The sequence below is a fragment of the Balearica regulorum genome, chromosome 1 (genome assembly GCF_011004875.1).
Source record: "Balearica regulorum gibbericeps isolate bBalReg1 chromosome 1, bBalReg1.pri, whole genome shotgun sequence".
In the NCBI taxonomy this organism is placed as follows: domain Eukaryota; kingdom Metazoa; phylum Chordata; class Aves; order Gruiformes; family Gruidae; genus Balearica; species Balearica regulorum.
This window is the reverse complement of record NC_046184.1, coordinates 203,539,540-203,556,353: the sequence shown is the minus strand read 5'-3', so window position 1 is coordinate 203,556,353 and position 16,814 is coordinate 203,539,540. Positions and strand designations below refer to the sequence as shown.

General features: G+C 41.6%; 1 protein-coding gene across 1 annotated transcript; it reads left to right on the top strand.

The window, feature by feature from the left end:
- The first annotated feature begins 168 nt into the window (after positions 1 to 168).
- On the top strand, positions 169 to 10,377 carry BIRC2 (baculoviral IAP repeat containing 2). Its single transcript, XM_010299613.2, has 8 exons — positions 169 to 3,852; positions 3,964 to 4,063; positions 5,187 to 5,265; positions 5,838 to 5,886; positions 6,915 to 7,157; positions 8,325 to 8,579; positions 8,727 to 8,768; positions 9,624 to 10,377. Exons 1-8 carry the CDS (start codon positions 2,979 to 2,981, stop codon positions 9,815 to 9,817), a joined length of 1,836 nt encoding a protein of 611 aa, XP_010297915.1. The 5' UTR covers positions 169 to 2,978; the 3' UTR covers positions 9,818 to 10,377.
- The last annotated feature ends 6,437 nt before the right edge of the window (positions 10,378 to 16,814 follow it).

Sequence of the window (16,814 nt, the reverse complement as noted above, 5' to 3'; positions counted from 1 at the left end):
CCGTCAGACCGCGCATGCGCCCGGCAGCCGCCGGGGCTTTCCCGGCGCGGTGCCTCCTGCGGAGTTTCCCGGGCAGGGGCGGTGCCGGACAAGGGCACCTCTTCCCCCCCCCCCCCCCCCCCGCCCCTTGCCAGGCACTACATATAGGCTGGGGCGCGTATCAGGCCCGCCCGCTACGCGGGGTCCGACCGGAGGCTGTGAGTATGGGGGGGCGGGCGGGCGGGCTGCGCCGCGGCCCGGTGGGGCCCTGCTGGGAGGGCGCTACTGCTGCGTGGGCCGCGTCGGGTCTCTGCGCCTGGCTGGGGGTGCGGCGGTTCGGGGGAGGCGGTCGCACCTGTCACCGGCCTTGCGGTGCTGGCCAGCGGCAGGGAAGACCTGGGGCGGGCTGAGGGGCCGGCTCTGCCCCAGGCCGCGGTCTCCGTCGCGGTAGCGCGAGGGTGGATGAGCGGCGAGCGGGGCCCTGCTGTGCCGGGGGCGGGGAGGGGACGGACCGCGGGGGCCCGGCAAGGGGGGGCCTGGGGCTGACTGAGGGCGTGCGGCCGCGCACAGACCCCGCCAGGCAGATTTCGGTGCACAAGATCTGTAAACTTAGCGAAGGGTGCTTAGAAGGCAAACTTGTTTTGCCTGGTTTATAACACAAGAGCAAAAGGATATTAAACTAGGTTTTGAGTTTGCAGTACTTTCTTTGGGCTTGGGTAAGTTCTGAGTATTGGTGCAGGATAACGGAAGAAGAAAACATGAGACTCAGCAGTTGGGTGACTGGAAATCAAGGGTACTCAGTAATACAGTGGAGGATAATATTAGAAGAAGAGTGTTCAGCAGAAAATGACCACAGGATCCCAGATTTAAGTGATCCTAATGTTTTAGGATTGACAGGGTCTTGGTTTGATGTTTCTAGCATTTACTCTGAGCTATTTGACTTTCTCCAACACTGAAACTGGCTTAACTTCCTGGACTAGCATTGTTCATGAATGTTGATAGCTTAGTCCTACCATCTGTGTTAAAGGAGTGGAATGGTGTAAGGCATTTGTAGCTCATGTCCTCAGTGATTAAGAACCTAGTAGTAGTAATAGTGCAACCATATTAAGAACAAATCTACTAAGAGTTACCGAGATGAGCAGGAACTGTTCTGCTGTTTTCCAGAAAGTGATTTTTCTAGGGCTGTATCATCATGACAAATATATCTGTTCTGAATCTTTCCTGGAAGAACTTTTTAGGAACTGATACTGCAGAGTGGACTGCTATATATGTATATGTGAATAAATATGAAATTACATATTTAAAAACTTCTTACCTGAAATTTTTGGTGAAGTTCAGTTTTGCTGATATCCTACGCTTCAAGTATCATGGAATTTACCTAAATAAGAAATTCCAGCACTCTTAATTTAAGTCAGGGTAATAAAACTGAATCTTTATTGTTTGAGAATCTGCAGGCTTAAACCAATTTAAATGGCTGCAACTTTTTTTAGTCCAAGATCTTACCTTTAGGTGTACAACTTGTGATCAAGCAGCCCAATTCATCCATCTGCCAAAACAGTTCTGCTTGTGGATTAAACAGTTTTGCATATGTGTCAGTAACAGGGAAATTGTGTAAAATCCACTCCATGTGACAGTATGTAAAGTTGACTCCCTGAAACTTTCTAGCTAACATTACAAAAAAGCTTATGTTGAGGTTTTAGTTTCAATTTTTGTATATAGACATTTATATCTGTTTATATAGATGTTACATGCACCTCACTGTGTATATTTTGAAATGCTCCTCTTTTCCTTACAGGTTTTGTTCCACCTGAAAGAATTAAATGATTGAAACTATAGATATTTACAGTTTCTTCTTGTGGACAGTCGGTATCAATATGGAGGCGTAGGCACCTTAGAAGGGACTTCAGTCTGAACTCTGGGAGGTAGTTCTGTGCACAAATAAAGAAACTAAGGCTTCAAAATTTTTTTTTTAATCTGAGGACTTTGTTTGCTTCTCTATGCTATAAACATGGCATATAGAAAAAACTTAATTCAACAGTATAAAGCATTAGAATGTCCCAACCCAAAGAAATTAATTTATGTTAAATTTGATAACTGTATACTTGTAACTAAGGCACCAGGTTAAAACCAAAATGCTCTGTTCAGTCTGTGCTGAGAGTGTTATAGCCAGAAAAGCCTGGGGCTGTTCCAGGCTTGTTAATTAAGACAGTTCATCCTTGTCAGAGACAGTGTATAGAATTTGTTTATCTCATAGTTGAACATTCGATATATGTGAAGTTGAGTATAAACAAACTTCTGCAGTCTTTACAACAATATGCAGAAGTTGAGGGGTTTTTTGGGAAATCTGAGTAGCAGTATAACAGATCAGTAATGTCAATTCAGAGGCTTTTTTTTCCCCATACACCTTTTGAGCTTGCTAAACCATTATTTTCAGCCTCCTAATGAGGTTTGCAAACTAAAATCTTCACATGTGTATAAGCTGCATATTTATCAGCTATCCAGGGTGAAATAGTTCTTAAATCACTTAACATTATGTTTCTGGTTAAAAATGATGTTTTAGTTGCCCCCTGTTTTAGTTTCTTTATTGACAAGGGATTTTGATAAACCTGTTAGAGGTTTTCCCCTCTGGATCACACCTCCACTGGCCTGACAAATTGATACTGCACTCCCAGATACACAGTACAAGGAAAGCATGTGATGCCTATATAATTTAAGGGGAAGTCCTTTTTGATGTGCTTTCTTCAATTGTCAAAACGGGATGGGGCAGCTTTTGCACTGTAAGTGGTTGTGTAAACTAAAGTACAAGAACTTCCCGAATGTTTAAAGGCTGTTAATCACAAGACTAATTCTTTTCACATAAACATTCAAAGTTGCACATTAAAGTATTTCATTTTCAGGTTCTTACTTTTGTACAGGCAGGGGTTGTTCCGAATTGCCTTTAATGCACACAACTACCTCCCAGAGGAAGACTTGTCCCATTCTTCCCAAAGTAGTCCATTATGAACATAATGGAAAATAGCCCTTTCTTGGCTGGCATCATGAAGCAGAGTGCTCTGTGTGATGAACTGAAGTATGATTTATCCTGTGAACTCTACAGAATGTCAACATTTTCTACTTTCCCCATTAACGTGCCGGTGTCGGAACGGAGTCTTGCACGGGCTGGGTTTTATTACACTGGTGTGCAAGATAAAGTTACTTGCTTCAGTTGTGGCTTAACATTGGACAACTGGCAACCAGGAGATAATGCTATGGAAAAACATAAACACCTGTATCCTAGCTGCAGTTTTGTTCAAAACATGCTTTCAGTTAACAACCTCGGACTGTCCTCTTGTTCTGCCTTTTCACCTCTGGTTGCAAACAGTCTCTCACCATCTCTACATTCCATAACGCTTTCTCCAAGTTTAGAACAAGTTGGATATTTCAGTGGCTCTTTTTCCAGTTTTCCTCAAGACCCAATAACTACTAGGGCAGTTGAAGACCTTTCATTCTTAAGACCTAAACTTCACAATCCTTCTATGAGTACAGAAGATGCTAGACTGCGCACTTTTCACTCATGGCCGCTGACGTTTCTCTCGCCCACTGATCTGGCAAAGGCTGGACTTTATTACTTGGGGATGGCAGACAAAGTTGCTTGTTTCACCTGTGGCGGTCAGTTGAGTAACTGGGAACCAAAAGATAATGCTATATCAGAGCATCGAAGACACTTTCCTAACTGCCCTTTTGTGGAAAACCTTACCCGAGACCAGCCAAGTTTCAATGTTTCAAATGTGAGCATGCAAACCCATGAAGCTCGTGTTAAAACATTCATAAATTGGCCAACGAGAATTCCAGTTCAGCCTGAACAGCTTGCAGATGCCGGCTTTTATTATGTAGGTAAGAAAAACTGATGTCTCTGGTTTTATTCCTATTGCTATGTCAGCATTTAATTTAAAGTAAGTTGTGTGAATGTTTGCTAGATATTTTGTCTTTTTTTTTTTTTTAAAGGCCGCAACGATGATGTCAAGTGTTTTTGCTGTGATGGTGGGTTAAGGTGCTGGGAATCTGGAGATGATCCATGGATTGAGCATGCAAAGTGGTTTCCAAGGTAACTTGCAAAATCTTTATCATAGTTTGTTCACATCCTTACTGCTTAAATACTTCTAATTTTGGCACATATGTACTGCGCTTAATAGTTAATTAAAACATTTCTTCATTAAGCACGATATTTAATTCTTTCCACATCATAATTAGAAGCCATGTGCGTCTCCAAATTGCTATTAGCAAGTGAGGCTGCATTGTTGATGAGCATACTTCTCAGAGAAGCAGTCAGAAAGCAGACTAAGGAGAGCACAAGCTGCTGAGAGATGAAGTAGGAGCAACATCTAACACCTTTGGTCTAGTTCTGTGCTCACGCAGAATGTTCTTGAGCCAGTTTTTCAGGTGTCGTTTAGTTTTAGGTGTGGGAAGGCTTTTGAAGAAGGCTTCAGTGGTTGTTTAACATGTCTCTATTGGAAAAATGACAGAAATAACTTTTTAAATGTCCCCCATAATTAAATGGCAGTTGCATACCTAATTGCTATCTGTGCCTGTGGAAATCTCCACCTACGTTAATGACAAATAGCTGCACTTAATTTCAAGGAAGCTAATAATAATTCTTCACATTGTAGATCTCCAACTAGTCTTTCATGGGCAGTTTACCAGCTGTTGTTGGACTACATGATGTATGTAGAGTTAAATGACACCTTTGTTTCCTTCTGTGTTATGCCTGTCAGTAAATGTACTTAAGAGGTGTAATTCTGTTAGTGAAACAGGTCTGGCTTTGATAGTGCTGTTAAATTTTGTTAACTTCTTTTGAATGATTTGAGTAGGAGATAAGAATGGTGAGATGTGCGATAGGAACAGTTTATCACTGCACTTTGTAGTGATGCTGACGCGGTTTCATTTCTCATGACATGACATCTTGATTAGAAGTAGTAGAAGAATGTAAAGCTGCTGCATTTATATACCTAAGCCTACTGATGGCTGAACATCATGGAAAAGCTTTATCAAAGTGTCACCAGACACTAGGCTATATCAAGCTTCCAATTAAGAGAACTCTTTTCTCTTGAAGGAAGAGAAACATGTATTTAAGTTATGCTGTGGTATTGTAAGCTGTTTTATTCTTCTGTATTTTTTTTTCCTTTGGCAAGTAGAAAGTATAATTTAGTACGCTTTTGTCAATGTTTCAGGTGTGAGTATCTGCTTCGTGTAAAAGGAGGAGAGTTTGTAAGTCAAATTCAGGCCAGGTTCCCCCATCTTCTTGAACAGGTAAACTTTACTCTTCTGTAACTTTGGTTTTCCCTTGTTGAGGAGTGCGATGTTCTTTTTGGGAGTTTGGGCCATCCTTGTGCCTTGCTTCTGCATATATTGCTACTAGGTTTCTAGTGTGATAAATGCTCTTCATGAGCACAAAAATGAAACCAGTGCTGAACCATGGCTAATGGACTTGGACTAGTGGATTTTATCTTGTACAGATTACTTACAGAAAGTGTTAGGAGGCAGTGAGCTGCTTTGTGTCAGGAGGGGGAAATTCTGATTATGTAAGTTTCAGTGAATAATTGTTGTTTGAGAAATCAGTCATGGAAAGCCTGAATTATTTCTGTTCATAATGCTTCTGGCAAGAGTAAGCCAAACTTTTCATGGAAGTGGTCAGCACTGACTTTATATTGGTTATATAGTTGCACAAATTTGCAGACTTGTGTAACCGCGTGTAAAATACTTAATGGGTACCGTTCAGATAAAAAGCTTAGCATGGTTGATGAGGGAAGAATGTGTTAGAAAGCTATGTGGGGGGGAAAAGCAATACTCTGATACTAATGTAATTCTGTTGTGTTCCACAGCTCTTGTCAACTTCTGATACGCCTGTAGATGAAAACATTGATCCCCCAAGTATGTATATTAAAGCATGTTTTTGAACTTCCTTGGCACTTTGCAAACTTAATGATTGGCTATTCAAAGCTAATGTGCTTAAGAATTCTTAGATTTTCTTAGAAACAACAATAATGTAAGGGGTTTTTAATGATAAAAGGTAGCTTCAATGTTATGGACAAACTTCAAGGAAGCACCTTTAAGAGATCTTGTCTTTCATTTTTCTTATTTTTGTATTAGCAATTCATATTAAGATTTTTGGTTTTGAATGCTTGGCATCTGCTGTATTTGTGGGTTTTAGTTTCATGGTAGGGTTAAACAAAACAAGTCAACTTGGCATATTGGTGTTAAATTGACCTATGGTTTTGAACTTGGTGGAACAGTTGCTAGAGGGTGTCATTACTATGAATTATGCAACTCCATTTTTAGGCCCATAGCTAGGTAAATGCTCGGAGTTGAGCAGCAATGATAAAGGAGAGGGTAGGACAAGCTAATAAAGTGAAGTATTTCTGAGTTGGAGGCTGATCATAGTGGAAACAAACTTCTCCCAGACGGTGAGTGGGTTATGCTATCCCAGTTCCTGCTGGTTGAGGACAATGAGTCAGAATCCCATGTGCCTGGTGCTTAGTAAGTTGAATGGAAAATACTGATCAAGAGCTGGAATAGAGCAATTGTTTGTACTATAAACTCTGAACGTAGATCCCGCCCCCTGACACTTTTCAAGGCTGCAGTTGGAAATGACTAAGGATAAAAAAAGCTCCTAAGACACAATGGAATTCTCTGTGGTTTCTCTGGGTTATGCTAGATTTTAGTGAACGCCTGACATGGATTGAAGTTTATCATGGATTCAATTGGACTGAATCCAAGTAACTGGCTTCCATTTTTAAAACTTAACCACTTTAAAAAAAGTCTCTTTAGCCATTGAAACTTTTTAATACCAGGCATTCATATACATATGTGCGTGTGTAGGTAATGTTGATGTGGCTGACTTCTGGGGTTGTATAGGTATTTTACTCTTTGTATTATATATGGTGATTTTCTTTGATTAGTTATTCATTTTGAACCTGGAGAGAGTCATTCAGAAGATATAATCATGATGAACACACCTGTGGTTAAAGCTGCCTTGGAGATGGGGTTCAGTAGAAGGCTAGTAAAGCAAACAGTGCAAAGTAAAATCTTGGCCACTGGAGAAAACTATAAGACTGTTAATGACCTTGTGTCTGATCTGCTCACTGCTGAAGATGAGAGGAGGGAAGAAGAGAAAGAGAGACAATTTGAAGAAGTGGCATCAGGTATGCATAAGGCATGAGTAAAAGTGAAAGCAAAAGTGGTTTGTGTTATGTATAGCTTTTATAATTGTTTCTATTTACTAAATGATTTAATTGCTATTAGGATCAGCTTCTGTAAAAGCATTGTCAGGGTATCTGTAACTAGCAGTCTGGGAATTGTTTCACTTCCTTTCAGGAGGATGACTCATACAGGTGCCAAGGGTTCAGAATCACCTGATTCTCTCCACAAGAACAAAGCCATATTTTTTATTTTTTTTTAATTTGTGTGCCTTTATATTGCTGTTAAAGTATTTTCCTTCCCTTTATTTTATTATTTGGCGCACTGTGCTCTTTAAGCTACTGGAATCAGTGAGCCACCATATCCACCTCCTAGAAGAGGCCATCAACTTTTACAGATTTAAATTCTGTAAGATGGCCAAAGGTTTCTTTTCTGTGTCTCACTCATCCATGTAGGTCAGCCATTTAGCAGTGTTTATTTGAACATTTCCTGTTGTTTTAATGCCGTATAAGTTTTGAGGACTAAAAATAAAATAAAACTTCTCAATTATAAATTGAATTAAGACTGCTTCTTTCCTACTTGCATGTTGTATCAAAAAAGCATAGATGAATTTCAGCCATTAAATCTTAATGCAAATGATTTTTTTGTGATAGACTATTTAAAAAAAAAAATCTTCTGAGTATGGTTCGAATTCTGCTGTACTTCTGTGTTTTTCCTGCATGTAACTTTGTTGGACGCTTCTTAGAAAACCTTGATCCTACCTACATCTCAGACATGATTTTGACTGCCACTGACTAAAGTTTAACCTGTAGGTTGTTGGTGGGTTAGCATTGGTGGTAAACAGAGGTGGTGTTTTTTCTTTGCAGTTCTGCAGAGAATGTAAGTCTTGCTAATGTGCAGTTAGATAAGATTCCCTCAGATAATTTAACCTAGGTATGGGAGCAGGAGGCTTCACTAGTGAAAAGCCTTCAGCTCAGAAGCTGCTTGTATGTGGTTTCCTTAAATCTGTTCTTGATGTGAATGCCACTAAAACTTACTGAGGTCTTTATTAACGATGCGTAGTATGCAAAAATTTCAAGTAGTGTTTAAAGAATGTATCAATTATTGTTAAGCAGAAATGCAACTTGGAGTAGTATATGCCTAACAAACATCTAATCACCTTTGCATTTCAGATGATTTGTCCTTAATCCGGAAGAATCGAATGGCTTTATTCCAACGTTTAACGTGTGTACTTCCAATCCTTGGGAGTTTACTATCAGCTAAAGTGATAACAGAACTTGAGCATGATGTTATTAAGCAAAAGACGCAGACACCCTTGCAAGCAAGGGAACTGATAGATACAGTTCTAGTGAAAGGAAATGAAGCAGCCAGCATATTCAGAAACTGTCTACGAGACTGTGACCCTGTACTGTACAAAGATTTATTTGGTATGTCAATTTTTTTTAAGAATGTAAGTTTATAGAAGTCTAACCAGTGCTGTCATAGCAACCTAAAGATAAAACAAACAAAAAAACCCCAGATGCTGTTTGAATATAGATTAGTCAAATGACTAGGATTTTTTTTTCCTCTTCTAGTGGAGAAGAACATGAAGTATGTTCCCACAGAAGATGTTTCAGGTACCTTAAACTCTCTCTTCTTACTTTAAAGGGTATTGTGGGACAAATAGCTAACATCGTAAAACAGAAAATCACTTTGGTTAAGAAATAGATTTTATGCTTTACCCTCTTCCTAATTCTGCTTTGGTAAGGTGGACTTAAGCTGAAAAATCTAAGTGCATGTGCTGACTTGCAAGCAAGTCTATCTGCTGTAAGCTATATCCTGTGCCTTACACATGCTTTTGTACCTAAGGAGGCAGAGCTTTCAGGAGCCTGACAATTCAAGCACATGCTGGACTTGATCCTGCAACAAGGTGTCATTCAGGCACTTGGTGAAGACTAGACAGTGAATAGTAGGTTAGCATTTCACAGCAGGTATCACCATCACTGCTTTTCCAGAGTGGGTTATAGTGTCCTAAGATCTAGTTTGACCAACAGCTGGGTAGATAAAAACTTGTCAGACATGGGATTGAGTTTGCTCTGGTTCTCAGTGCTGTAGTTTAATATGTTAATAGACTATAGGAAAAGTATACAAGCCTCAATATAGCTCACTTCCACCAGTCAGGCTGTGCTCTGTGCTTCTAATATGCAAGCAAGAAAAGTACAGCACTTGCTAAAATGTAAACATTGGTTGGTGTCAAGGACTACAGTTGTCCTTCAATCCCTGAGCTGTTTGTTGTCTCACAGAAGTGGAAAGTACAGACTAGTTCCTTGCATGCCAGTTTCTGAGCTCTGGAAAATGTACTTACTATCTCACTGCCATCTATATTTAGTGAATACAGATCAGGAAATAAAGGGTGAAATGGAACATGGTTTTGTTCTAATTAGAATGCACATATATTCAGGCTTATTAAAAAGTTAAATATTTTCTTCTAGGTTTGCCTATGGAAGAACAATTAAGAAGATTGCAAGAGGAAAGAACATGTAAAGTTTGCATGGACAAAGAAGTTTCTATTGTTTTTATTCCATGTGGCCACTTAGTGGTATGCAAAGAATGTGCACCGTCCCTTAGGAAGTGCCCTATTTGCAGGGGGACAATAAAGGGTACAGTTCGTACCTTTCTTTCGTAAGGAGGGAAACTTGCAAAATGCCTCTGTTCCTGTCATCATCCAACTGCTGAAGCTTAAGCTGGCAGTGTCTTAAGAATGGAAAATTGTGGTACAAAAGATGATTAATCAACTACCTAACATTGTTGTGTAATAGTAAACCGTATCATCATTATGAGTATACTAGGTCTTCCTTGCCAAAGACTATTTCTGTTTGTAAAACTAACTCAATATTAAGGTGAGGTTTTTGTAACTTTCCTTTCCAGAACGCAGTTTCACCAGTATGCCCTTGTGTCATTTTTGAATAAAAAACTCTGGTTGCATTCCTAAAATGGAGCTTGGCATAACTCTTCTCATAAGTTCCCCCATGTGGATGTGAGGAAATACATTAAGGTTGCTGGTTTATTAATAATTAATTAACTTCAGTTACTGTTTTGGCTTTCTTGTGGACTTGAGAGAAGAGGCTAACTGTTGCAGGAACAGCAGAACTTTTTTAAAGTTTTGTTCATGTCTTAGATATTTGTATAATGTGTATTAATAATAGTTTATATGAAGGCTGAATTAAAATATTTCTACTTCTCAAATGAGTGCTTGTTTTCTCTGTAGACTGCAGTGAACAGAATGCTCTCTTTTCCTGATGGAAAGATGGTTGGTTGCCCACAAAACTACAATAAAACTTAATTCTTTGTCTTTCACTTCTGAAGAGGGAAGTGAGCTTCTGTGCTGCTTGGCGATTCCCTCTGGTAAAATAAAGGGTTCAGATTTTTATCCTTACTTTAAAACCAAACACCCCCCCCACCCCCCCAAAAAAAAAACCAAAAACCAAACCCAACAGCATCTGGTACTTCTTCTGTCTTGATTTTTCAAAAGATAGAAATCTTGTCCGGGAATGGTCCTCATGACCTAGAGGTGAGGCAGAGGGTAGCTATACAGCAATATAGCCTTTATGCTAGGGATTAAAATGTAAAAGCTACTTCTCTGTGTTTGGAACTTTGTAGTGATTGTGCAATTAAATAGTAAGATCTTCCAGCCCCTTCTGAAGTCTTTGGTCTTGTTTTGTATGCTGCTGGTCTAGGGACTCCTCTTTCCTTACTGGCTAACACTTACTTTACCCTTTCAGTTTTGTATCCCTAGACTTGCATTAATAGATACAAAATACCTATGAACGTTTTCCCTCTGTAAGTCAAACAGTGGCAGAATACTGCCAGGATAATGGCACCAGGTCCTGCAGTGGTGGTGTCAGTTTGTCTGGCTTTTAAGTCGGTTGTCTTCAGTCATATCTTAATGCCTGAGTATGGACCTCTCAATCTTCAGACCTGCCAGTGATAAAATGTCTTTAACAGTACTTTGGTGTCTTACACTCTCTAGTGTGAGGTGAAAATACAATTTCTTGAAGCTTTAGGATGCTAGTGTTTGCAAGTTGTGTGCATGTAACTGGTTTTCATTACTTCATGTGTGACTTCAGCCATACATGTGTGTTACCTCTTCTAATAAGAGAGCACCCTATATGTATGAAAGTGTTAAACTGTACACATTAAAAAACTTCTCTGGGCTGTGTAACTTGTGACTCACTATAGTGACTTACCCTGTGTAATGGTTGCCTGGTGTTTAGAGCAAGGCTTGTATTAAATGAGGGGGAATGTTTGTCACTAGCAAATAGATTTCCATTCATACTTACAGGTGCTGTATGTTTGGCATTTGTATACATCTTTCCTCTTGTACATAGAATCATAGAAAGGTTTGGGTTGGAAGGGACCTCAAAGATGATCTAGTTCCAACCCCCCCTGCCATGGGCAGGGACACCCTCCACTAGACCACGTTGCCCAAAGCCTCATCCAACCTGGCCTTGGACACTTCCTGGGAGGGGGCATCCACAACCTCTCTGGGCAACCTGTTCCAGTGTCTCACCACTTTATAACAGTAAAGAATTTCTTTCTAATATCTAATCTAAATCGACCCTCCTTCAGCTTAAATCCATTACCCCTTGTCCTGTCACTACACCCCCTGATAAACAGTCCCTCACCATCTTTCCTGTAGGCCCCTTCAGGTACTGGTAAGCCGCAATTAGATCTCCCCGGAGTCGCCTTTTCTCCAGGCTGAACAATCCCAACTCTCTCAGCATCTGAGTTGTAATTTAATAAAAGTCCCTAAGTCTGTGAAAGAAACCTCTGGCTCTCCTGTTATAATCACCTGCCATCTTGGGATATCTGTCCACTGAGTTTGGGATTTATACTGTATGTAGAGTTTAACAGAATGTTGGATTTCTAGTGTAGTTGCAGCCACAGTGCTGAATCAAAGTTTTGGCTAGCCCAAACATGTACTTTTGTTAATTATGTGGTTGAAGGCTGATTTGTTAGCAGATTTAGGATGTTTCCATCAGTAGTACTGATCACTAACCTTAGTGAGGATGATGGTGCGAAGGAAGATACAAATACATTCTAGTCACCATTTGTTTGTCTCTGCCCTGTATCTCTGAGCAGTACCTCCTGGGCTGGAGTCCCTTTCAAAGTAATGCTGGAGACAGTAGTTTTGATGAAGTCTTCCTTTGCTGTCTGGGGCATTAGGGGAGAGGTCATGTTGAGCTGCTTCTCCACCAACACCCCCAAGTCGTCCTCCTCAGGGCTGCTCTCAGTCCATTCTCCACCCAGCCGGTAGTTGTGCTTGGGATTGCCCTGACCCATGTGCAGGACCTTGCACTTGGCCTTGTTGATCTTCATGAGGTTCACATGGACCCACCTCTCCAGCCTGTCAAGGTCCCTCTGGATGGCATCCCTTGTGTTGTGTTGACCGCACCACACAGCTTGGTGTCCAATGTCATTTGTGATGCCTGAGGGTATCATCATCTCGGTAACTGCAGCATACCTGTCAACCCTGGTTAGTGAGTGTTTTGAATGTCCTGGGCAACTCAAACAGCACTGGCTGCCTGCATCTAGACACCTGAACTGCTTTCTGAGAGGTGGAAGAACTTGGTCTAGAAAATACGGGTTAAATTCTTTGACCTAGTTTTGGCAGGAAGGCTAATCTAGGTTATGGCTTTCCACCACTCACCACTTTAATGACTATGGTCGCCCTGATCTATAATGCTGTACACGTGAGCAGTTACGCCCTGCTCAGTGCTATTCCAAGAAAGCTATAATAAAACTGGCTGGCTGTAGCACACTGCAAACAGAACCCTAGCAAAATGTTAACCCATGAAGGCTTTCTGCACAGTGTTAGGTTTGGAGAGGATCAAGTGACTTCTGTTACTAGTGAACCAGCTGACCATGTTCACACTTCGTTCTGCGTCCACTTTGAAAGAATTTTCCAGACCTTGGGTTAAACAGCAATAAGCACCCCCCTGCCCCCAGCTTCCTGGGCAGCTCTGCGGATCGAGCAGCTCAAGCTCTCAGAGGTCTGTGCCAGGGCCACAGCTTGTCTGGAGCTGGCAGAGTGGGTGTGCATGGCTTAGGGGGTGCAGAGGGTGGGAACTTCGGTGTTGTTGGAGTGCAGTGGTCAGACTGCTGTAAGACAAAGACAGAAGGCAACATTCCCAGCTTCTATAAATGAGCAATTTCTTTACTTGGATCTAGCCAAGGATCTAGCCAAGGATCTAGCCTGGAGCAGTTGCAGTTTCTGGTGCTGGTTTGAGATACTGCAAGGTATGGCACCTTCCCAAGTAACAGCTGTATGTTTTGTGAAGTGAGTGCCATGAAACTTTATGGTAACTATTTAGCATTTTCCTGCATGTTATTTTTGTGTGCGTATTCTTTTTTTAACTGAATGCACTACACCTCTACAAAAGAGAACTAGCTTTCTCTTTTGAGTGCTTTTGAGCGCTTTTGAGCATTGACCAGGAGGCCCAGCGCTCTTCAAAGTGAAGACAGTGTGCAGTCCTAGTATCCACAGGTGATCAGAATGCCACCAGTCATTGTAACAGAGCACTGCTCTTACATGCTGACATGAATGGCCATATATGAAATATCTAGGAACTCCATTAGCATGATACAAAAGAAAAATCTTTATATTACTGCTTTTTGTGACTGGGCGAGTTAGTGGTTGTTTAGTAACTCCATAGTGCCATGCTCTCAGAACTTGTTTCTTCGCTATATTCCTCAGAAGACATGTGTGAAGAAGAGAAGCACATGAAATTGTAAACGATGTATTCACCTGCCTTTAATTCTGTGTTGTAGCAATTGTAGTGTGGTGAGGCTGGGGTCTGCAGTACCATCTTTAATGTTGCAGGCGGACTGAACGTGCAAATTCAGTTTTCTTGCTCTTAGTTATTCCTGAAGCAACCCACCTCAGGTATGTGAACTCAAGCAGGAGAAAATACAAAAAGGCATTCTCTGTTCTGTTGAACTGCTTAACATGCAATTGTTGTCACTCTTGCTCTGGAGGTTACTAGTGCAAGGAGTAAACTTCCTGAGACAGTACTGAATCACCAGTCCTTTGTTCCTGTTTCTAACTGAGCATGTGATCACAATGCTTACTGATGCTCCAGCCCAGCTTCCTCCGTGATGGCTGCTGGCATGGGACCCTGCAAGACCAAGAGTCTGGGGCATTGCATACATCCTGTGCAAGGAGGAGCAGACCTCCGACCAGCAGATCCTGCTGTGCTATTTTCAAAAAATAAACAGGTGAGTTATTTTTTTTTCCTCTTTGAAGAAAGATCAAAATGTGCTGGAACATAGCAGGAAATTGCACACTAAGCAATGTCCTGCTAGTGGCCTTCACATGTAGTTTGGACCTGGTGAATTTTTTTAGGGAAAAGCTGGAGATCTTGCCAAAGATATCTAAGCTCACATGTTAAAGGGTGTAGACTTGGTCAGAATCAAAACCTCTTTTGGATCCATTTAGCTTGACTTATTGATGCTGCATTCTTTTGGCAGTGAAATACTCGCTATTTGTGGAGTATAGGCTATCAGTTAGCGTTGTGATTTTTCCCAATGGAAGATAGCTTCAGTGCTCAGGGAAGAGTCAAGTCTTTAGAAAAGATGAAGTCAAAAGAAGAAAGCCCCCATTTGTACAGACACCTGTTGCTTTTCTTTATGAGTGGTGTTCCTCAGGGGTCGGTACTGGGACCGGCACAGTTTATCTTTGTCGACGACATGGACAGTGGGATCGAGTGCACCCTCAGCAGGTTTGCCTACAACACCAAGCTGTGTGGTGCAGTCGACACACAGGAGGGAAGGGATGCCATCCAGAGGGACCTTGACAGGCTTGAGAGCCCGTGCAAACCACATGAAGTTCAACGAGGCCAAGTGCAAGGTCCTGCATGTGGATCAGCGCAATCCCAAGCACGAGTATAGGCTGGGCGAGGAATGGATTGAGACCAGCCCTGAGGAGAAGGACTTGGGGGTATTGATTGATGAGAAGCTCAACATGAGCCGGCAGTGTGCACTTGCAGCCCAGAAAAGCCAACAGTGTCATGGGGCTGCATCAAAAGAGGCATGACCAGCAGGTCAGGAGAGGTGATCCTGCCCCTCTACTCAGCTCTTGTGAGACCCCACCTGGAGTACTGTGTCCATCTCTGGAGGCCCCAGTACAGGAGAGACATGGAGCTGTTGGAGCGAGTCCAGAGGAGGCCACAAAGCTGATCCAAGGGCTGGAGCACCTCTGCTATGAGGACGGGCTGAGGGAGTTGGGATTGTTCAGCCTGGAGGAAAGGCGGCTCCGGGGAGATCTAATTGCGGCTTACCAGTACCTGAAGGGGCCTACAGGAAAGATGGTGAGGGACTGTTTATCAGGGAGTGTAGTGACAGGACAAGGGGTAATGGGTTTAAGCTGAAGGAGGGTCGATTTAGATTAGATATTAGAAAGAAATTCTTTACTGTTATAAAGTGGTGAGGCACTGGAACAGGTTGCCCAGAGAGGTTGTGGATGCCCCCTCCCTGGAAGTGTCCAAGGCCAGGTTGGATGGGGCTTTGGGCAACGTGGTCTAGTGGAGGGTGTCCCTGCCCATGGCAGGGGGGGTTGGAACTAGATCATCTTTGAGGTCCCTTCCAACCCAAACCATTCTATGATTCTGTGATTCTATGATTCTATATCAACCTTGTCAAGGAAATTGTGTTACATAGTTTTTCTTCTAACAGTTTTGAAGCACCCATCACCTCAGTGCTGGCCAGGTACGACACCTTGGTTTCCAAATGGCTTTAAACTTGATGTGGAAAAGGTCAGAACAAACAATAGACAAACTCAAAATTTTCAGTATCAGAGTGAGAATATATATTCTCTTGGTGTTCTAAAAGGACACTTAAGAGCCTCCAGAACTTGGAGTCCTTTTTATTCTTTCAATTTTCAGAATTCCTGACTTAGATATTTTGAAGTATAAGGATGATCTCACACCAAAGGATAAAATTAATCATTGATCCAGTCTTCAAAGTAGTGTTTTTATAGTGCAGCAAACGCTAAATTCTAATGCAAGCTTAAGCTTAGACATTGCAGAGTCAGCACCCCGAATTGGCGGTCCCCGTGTCTATGCCGGTTGTGACAACTGTCAAACGCAGATTCCTATATTCATGTAACTTCCTTGCTTTTTAAGGCGCCAATCAGGACTCCTTCGGTGCTGTTCAGAGAACGTGTTTACATTCTGCACAGGTCCATTCTCATTCTATCTGCTTCCATATCACAGCTAAATTCTTAACCTCTTCAGTTATCTAGGCAATTTTCAGCCTCTGATGCCATTCCACTTTGCTTATGGCAGTATTGTAATTTTGCTGCGTATATCTTTTTCAATAAAGCATGTTAAGAATTCAATGTATGTCTTCAGGGCAAAAACAGAGTGGCATAAGTATGTAAGAGCTTTAACAATCTCTGAACAAAAAGGAAGTTATGAAAGTAGATTTACAAAGGAACAACGTTCAAGTTATTGAATATTATCATAGTAACATGATCTTGCTTTAATATTTTTTTGTTGTTGTTGTTGGTTTTGTGTTTTATTTTTTTAAATAAAACCCCCCAAATACAACACTGCAGCATTTCCGGAGTGCTTTGAAGCCTTTGATGCAGGGCCCCATCAAAACAATTAAGCTGGAAGGGCAAT